The sequence below is a fragment of the Mus caroli genome, unplaced genomic scaffold (assembly GCF_978045245.1).
Source record: "Mus caroli unplaced genomic scaffold, Mus_caroli_1 scaffold_11, whole genome shotgun sequence".
Lineage (NCBI taxonomy): Eukaryota > Metazoa > Chordata > Mammalia > Rodentia > Muridae > Mus > Mus caroli.
The window spans coordinates 41,682,086-41,689,430 of record NW_028227266.1 but is presented as its reverse complement, the minus strand read 5'-3'; the positions used below and the strand labels follow the sequence as shown (position 1 = coordinate 41,689,430).

Genomic DNA, 7,345 nt, shown 5'->3' with positions numbered 1-7,345 from the left:
TCACCCCATCCCCACTTCCAGGAGCCCAAGGCTCCATGGGGTGGATCTTGGTGAAAGGGGATGCCACCAGGGGTGAGTAGGAGGGGGCAGTCCCTGAAGCTCCTGCCCTCCCACCCTCTGGGTTGATTTGTCCTGCATTCCAGCCCAGGGGATGGGAAGCAGATGGTGCTGGTATGGAGAGGACGAAGAGGAGGAGGAAAAGGAGGAAGAGGAGAAAGAGGAGGAGGAGGAAGAAGAGGAGGAGGAGGAAGAGGAGGAGGGAATGGAGGGTCCAGAGAAGAGCTCCTTCCAACCAGCCTCCTGGGAGAGAGAGGGTAAAGCTAGGACCAAGAGGAGCTGCTGGGAGACAGGGCTGTGTCCTCAGAATAGAAGAGGAAAGGCTGGAGCCCCCTCTTCTGTCTCCAGGGATGGAACACAGCAGGTGCTCCACTGCGGGGCTCCTCAGAGCCACAGGGGACCTGGCAGGGAGGAACAGAACTCTAAGGAAGTGGGCAAGAGGAGAGCGACCTGGGGAGGGGTGGTGACTGACATAAGAGCTCTGGAGCAGGGACTGCCTATGACTCTAGCTGGAGCAGGCCTTCCTTCCTCAGCTGTGCAGTTTTGTCATCCAGTTCTTGCCCCACACCCCCATGCCTTGGCCCTGGCCAGCAGATGCCATCCATCCATCCCCCTGTGCCCTGTGCAGCTCATGTCTCCTGGGATAGCTCCATTGCAGCCCGCAAGGTGGCCATGTGGCCCCTCAATGAGTCCCTATCATAGAATCAGGTACTCTGGCTATTTGTGGTGCCCCCTTTGTCGTCCCCGCTGTCCGGCTGTCTGTCTCCTTCTCTTGCTCACACCCCACTGCAGTGACAAGAGGCACTTGGGCTTGTTTTAAACACTTTATTTATAAAAAAGTACATTTTTTTTCTCAGTACATTTTCAACCCATCTTTTTTTTTTTTTAATACAAGTAAAAGAGGGCGGGGCAACCCCTCCCCCCCTCCAGGTCAGGACCAGGGGAATCTGCTGGGCTGTCCCCAGGACCAAAGAGGAAAACAGTGACATAGAAACTGAGGCAAAGGAAGCTTAGTCACACTCAGGCGAGGGTGGCAGCTTCTCCTGGATTTTGTTTTCATTTGTTTAAAAAAAAAAGTCACCCTCTTCCCCCCAGCCCACTCTTCACAGCTGGGGTCAGAAAGCAGCATCAGTGGGGCCGGTTCCTCACCTCTGGGTGTCTCTGGCCCAGGTCAGCTGGAGCCACCTGCCCTCACCAGGAGAGGGTTTCAGTTGGCAGTTAGGCTTGGGGAAGTCTCTACCTGGACCCCCCAGAGGCCTGGGAGCACCCCCCTCCTCCCAGGAAAGGGATGCAGTGTCTGCTGGGCTCAGAGGGGTGGCCTCACCCACCTGACGTGAGTCCTGATTCTCCCACCTGGACGATGGCAGGAAGGTTATTGCACCAGTGACTGGGGCACGCTGGGGTGGCTGGCAGAGGGTGCGCCTTCCCAGGGCTTGGGGGCCCAAGCATTAATTAGTACGGGTTTCTCGTTTATGTGTGTACTTGTGCACACACACACACACACACACACACACACACACACCTGTGCTTGGTCTGTGGAAGGCGTGTGTTGGTGTGCTAGGTGTGTGTTCACTAATTGTGTGTTGCTGTTTTTCAGGTCCTTCTGGTAAAAGAGACTCAGAGGGTTGTTGCACACCAGAACAATACCAAAATCTGTAGGGAAACAGGGGTCCGGGGGCAGGGGAGGGACAGGAGGGGAAGGGCAGCTAGGGACGACATCCGGAGGGGTCTGGGCAGGTAACACACCAAGTTTACTCTCCGCAGTCTGGCAGAAGCTCAGCTGTGCTGGGTGGGGGTGGGGGGGGAGCATGAAGGTGAAGCAGAATGCCCTCCGCTCTGTCACACTGTCAGCTGGCTGTGTCCACTGTCCCGCAAACACAGGGCAAGCAAAGTCCCTCCTCCTTGGGCCCAGATACCGACCCCTGACTCCTGTCCTCTCTTAGCCCAGGTGGCGGCCGCCTGGAAGCGCTCAGTGCCACGGCTGGGGATCCTAGATCCTGCTGCATGGACCCTATAAATTGTGCTTTGCTTGGGGGAAAGGCGTGCAGGTTTGTACAGGGAGCTCAGGTGCTTTGTCCAGGCCCAGGGCCTCCTCGATCCATCACAAGACAAGGGGTAGGGGATGACCGTGAAAGGTGAGAGAGACTCGGGAGGGTGAGTCTTTCAGTCTTATGGCCCCATAGGGACAGAAATACCCCTATGGGGCAGTCAGGGTTCTGCCTCCTGCCTTGGGGGTGGGGGAGGGGGACCAAGGAGAGGGACAGAGTGGTATGAGGAACAGGATGAGCGGTGACATGGAAAGGACACTAATACCTCTGGGAGAAGCAGCCCAGCTCCTCCATCTTCCTTCTCCCTGTGGCTAGAAAGGCCCCAGAATTTTCTTCCCCAAACTTCACCCCATCTAGTGTCCCCAATGCCAAGACAGAGAGCCGCCCCAGGGCTGGCATGGCTTCAGACTTCTGCTACGTGGCTACTGGGCGGCCTGGGCTGGGACTAGGGCAGTGAGGGCCTGGCAGAAGAGCCCCAGCTGGTGGGCTGAGTAAGGGGTGCCAGAGATGGCGCTTGGACTGGGAACTCAATAGCAGCACCAGGGAGGAGTGGGGTGTGGACTGGGGCTCCCTTAGGAAGCCTATGGCAGGGTGGGTCAGTGCCCGTGGGGCACAGAATGGTCTGCCTCCCTCTCCCCAATGTTTGTGATCCCTCAGCGAGTGTCACCTAGGGCTGAGTTGGCTGAGATTCTGACAGGCAGGCCCTAGGGATGCCCATTTAGAATGAGGGTAATCTGGGGGCACAGATGGAGAAACCGAGGCACTTTGAGCTTGGGGACAGAGGGCTGGGGTGGGGTGGGGAGACCTTTTTCCATGCACTCAAGGGAAGGCCCAGCCCCGAATGGCTGACAAAGCCAGAATCCCATTCAAAGAGGGAGTCTGCATGCAAAGGCCCTTCTACGTGGCCATCTTGCCAGTCTGGCACCAGGAGAAAGTGAGCAGGGGTCAGTCTGTTGATACGCAGCAGGTCCCCGGTGCCCCTACACTTTCTTTGAGACCCGAGACATCTAGGCCAGCCTTCCCGTATGAGACGCTAGCAGTCGCCCTTCAATTGTGTTTGCAGAGTTTCCACAAAGCAGCCTTCTCCGTATCAATAATTCCGTGCCTCGCATTCCTTCCTGGGATCCCAGCCCTGACTTTCCAGAAGAGTCAAGTGTTGCTAGCACTTGACAGATAAGGAGAAATCTGAGAAATGTGTACATTGTCAGGAAAGGTTGGAGCTACACTGAAATTGTAGAGTGGCTTTCGGGGTGGGTGGGGGTGAGAGGTTCATCCTAGCTGACTCTGAAAGCTTCTGTGGGCTGATCCCTTCCTGAGCTGGGAAACGGGTAAGAGGTGGAGCAGAGGGTTGGGCCTTGGGCAGTGTTCAGCCTGGGCAGGGCGTGAGAGGTTGGCATAGACCCAGGGATGTGTGCATGGATATGTGTGCATATGTTGGCAGAGGCATATAGGAACTGTGGGTAGAATCCACCTGGGGTCACCCACTGGGCGTAACAGAGAGGGGTATATGAGAGCTACGCCAACTCCATTTGGGGGGCCAGAAAGAAAAAAGAAAAAGAAAACATAAAACCACCCTCACCAGGAAAACACACTGCCCAGGACCCCAGCAGAACCCTCAGCTCCATTATTCCCCACACAAGAGTCCCCTGGGTACCACGGAGAACTCCTCTAAAACCTCTTAGGTGCACTGGCTGCATCAGCTTAGTGGGGGCTTGGGTTACATCTTTCTGAGAAGAGGAGCAGCATATCGGGTGGGGGTGAGGGTGCTCTTCATCTCGAAGCTCCCTTTGCCCTCCATTCCCAACGGAGAGAACACAAACACATTCCAGTGTTGGGGGGTGGGAGAGGACTGGCTCCCCAAACCCTGGAGGGATGCCCAAGTACACAAGACAAGAACAGGGCTCCCTACACACAGGGCAGTGGAAGGGGTCCTTAAAGGAAAGATACAGCAACACCAAAGCCACGGTCGAACACAACACCAGGGGGAAGGGTGGGTGAAGGAGGAAAAAAAAAAAAACAAAACAAAAACAAAAAACGAAGCCAAGTGGGGGTCTGCCCTGAGCTCCTCTGACTCCTCAGGAGTTTGGGGCTGGTTTAGGGCAGCTGGTCAAGTCTCTGTGGAGCTCCTGGGGCAGTGGGCTGTGGGGATGGGCAGGGGGCGTGCGGGTAGGGGCCAGGGAGAAGTGGGCACAGACAGAGGCTCCAGAAGGCGGGGCTACACATACCACTCTTTCTTGGAAATGAAAGACCCGTCGTTCTGAGAAACCATGTTCTCAGCCAAGTCCAGCTGTTCAGGGTCATACTGGTAGCCCAGAGTCCGGTCCCCATAGCCGTCCTGACGGGCCTCAGCCTCATCCACAGTGAAGTAGGGCCGTTTGGCATCCTCGTCATATTTGGGGTGGGGGCCGCCCACCTTGCGTTCGCCTCCTCCTCCACCACCCTCCTCCTCCTCTTCCTCCTCATAGCTGCTTCCGCCCAATGGGCCGGCCTTCTTTTCATCATCCGAGTCATCTGGGTACTGCAGGTTCTGTGCCATGGGTGGGTGATGCTGTGGGATGCCTGCTTTGCTGTAGCCGTTGCCATACACGTGCTTCTTGGTGCTGTAGTCACCCTTGAAGGTGTGCCGGCGCCTGCGCAGGGCCACTATGATCCCTCCGACCACAATCAGCACCAGCAGGACACTCCCTGCCACGCCCCCAATGATGGCTGTGGGCATCTGCCCTGCGCGCCGCCCGTGTTCAGGAGTCGGGGTGTAGGGGAATTCTGGGTGAGGAAAAGAGATGGAGGGGGTAGCGTCAGTGTCTGCTCTTCAGAAGTCAGCGAGGGCGTAGGGAGGCAGGGGAGGGAAAAGCCCAGGACAGGATGTCCACACCCCGAGTTTGAGCAGTTCTGATTCCAGAGGCCCCTTAGCACCCCACCTTCCTGAGGTCAGCTGCAGCATTGGGAGCCAGGCAGGCAGAGGAGGAGAGACAGCTGATGTACTCAGAGCGCCCAGCCTTCCATCCTGACAATCCCTGAAGGTGGCATTAGTTCTGTCCTATTCTACCTTGGTGCAGAGGCACATCTGCATGCACCCAACTGTGTGTCCCTCACGGTCACCAACCTCCAAGGCGGCCTGCTGTTCATTTCTATTCAATGCAGGAGATGGCTATCGAGGTTAACTTACCCAAAGGCCCAATTAGAAATCATCCTGCCTTTTTTTTTTTTTTCATATCAACCTTATGCACGTGCCACCAGTGTCCCTTTGCCTGACATATAGAAGTGACTGTCCCAACAGCAGGAGCCTAGTAGGTATTCCAGACTAATTCCTTTTGTCTTCAGGACAGATAGAAAGCAGATTCCCAAGTTTTGGCTCAGCCGACGGCCTGTGAGTGCCAACTGCCTGCCAGTGTGCTACAAACAAGCGCTGTGACTTTTTGGTTGTGGTCTGGTCCTGCAGGGCAAGGTAGAGACCTGTTGGGATTGCTAGCTTGGGCTACAGGGTTGAAACATCCAAAGTGACAGATGGTAGGCACAGAGCAGGGACAGGCAGAAAGGGGATACAGAGGACTACATGTGTATCACACATCAGGAGGATACATATGTGAGAGCATGTTCCATGTCCCACAGGCTTTGCCAGGCACAAATGTATGCGGAAGGATATGCAGATAATGAGGACTGTCTGATCCAGGCATAATAGCTCATACTTGTTACTTCAGGATGTGAGAGACTAAGGCAGGGGGGTTGCTATAAGTTCAAGGGCAGTTTGGGCTATAGATCAAGACTATCTAAAAAAAAGAAAAAGAAAAAGAAAATACAAAGGAAAAATGAAAAGTCAACAATGCAGAGTGGAAATTAAAAGGCAATAAAGGCAGAAAAAGACAAAAAGACCAGAAGAAGATGGAAGGGGGAGGTGGATGGTGGCCTTCTTTTCAACCCTGTTGTCTCTTTTTTTCCGCCCCCCTCTGAGGCCTGGGAGGTGGATGAGTGAATATGAAGTCAGTCCAGGCCAGGCCAGGCCAGAGGCCAAGAGGTCCTAGGGCAGGACACAGGGAGACAGTTCCCAGCACCACCACAGGGTGGCACCGGAGACCATGACTGGCCTCAGGAAGGAGCTGGGGTGTAGACCCAGGGCACGCATGGAAGGAAGGCTGCTGTCCAGGCCTCTTCCTGGTCTGGCTCAGGAGGGCCAGGGTCAAGGTACGGGATCTGTCTGGGCCCATGTGTCTGCTCCTGGAAGCCTGCTGCAGCCAGCTCACTCCCTGATTCAGCATCATTCACTCCATCGGAATCACACGCCTCCCACGGGCCCCATGTGAGTGTGTGGGGTGCTACTGGCAAGCAGGCAGGAGCAGGGCGGAGGTCCTGGGTGGGGGAAGAGGTTTTCATGTTGCTCAGGCTGGGAGGGCTAGTGAAAACACAGGGGCCTCAAAAGGGGACAGGGTCCGGGACACTTGCCTGAGGTCACATGGCTGAGCTGTGGCCGCCCAGAAGCTCCTGAGGCTGGAGCTGTCTGAGAAAAGCACAAGCCCAGAGGATTTGGATCCCCACTAGTCCCCACTGTGTCCTCAGAGCAGGTCACAGAGTTTACTGAGAGAGTTGAAGTGTTTACTGAGAGCTGTTTTGACTGCTTCTCTTGCAACCCTCTCTGGGAGCTCATCATGGTTTACTGGGTCCCACTGTCCTTAGAAAGGAAATCCCTTACTAAATCTGTGTTCTCAGCCTGCCTCCCCAGCTCCAGTCCTCAGATAAAGTCCTCTCCATCTGCCTCTGTGTCTTTCTTTGCTTGGTTGGTTTGAAACAAGGTCTCATTAACCCATGTTGGCTTTGAACTTACGACCTTCCTAGCTCAGCCTCCTGACCGTTGAGGTTCTGAGCCACCACTCCTGGCCAATTTTCACCTGTCTACTTCCTTATTCAGTTAGCAAATATCCACCGACTGTTTTTTCTCTCTAGTCATAGCATTGCTATAGAGCCAAAGGAATGCCTGGGATCACTGCAGCAAGCAGACACGGAGGGAGCTGACAGTGAAGTGCTCAGGGAATAAGAGAATAAGAACCCTGAGGCACGCAACTCACAAAGGTTTCTTGGAGGCTAGACTTTGTCCAGCCTTGAAGGATGATGGTGTGGGCTCAGAGAGGCCAAGACAGTAATCGAGGCATCTAGATGGAAGGACCAGCCTGCAGAGGTAGAGCCCTGAGTCCTTGGCTTTTCCTTTCAATGCTCTGTAACCACCTGCACTGTGGGCTTTCTCTGGCTGT

General features: G+C 55.2%; 1 protein-coding gene across 1 annotated transcript in view; it reads right to left on the bottom strand.

The window, feature by feature from the left end:
• Positions 1 to 868: 868 nt before the first annotated feature.
• The window catches only part of Nectin1 (nectin cell adhesion molecule 1), a 63,209-nt gene continuing 56,732 nt past the window's right edge, over positions 869 to 7,345 (bottom strand). The window contains exon 6 of the mRNA XM_021172451.3: positions 869 to 4,868. Coding sequence (XP_021028110.1) covers positions 4,321 to 4,868 — 548 coding nt within the window. The 3' untranslated portion in view covers positions 869 to 4,320. The remainder of the gene's footprint in view (positions 4,869 to 7,345) is intronic.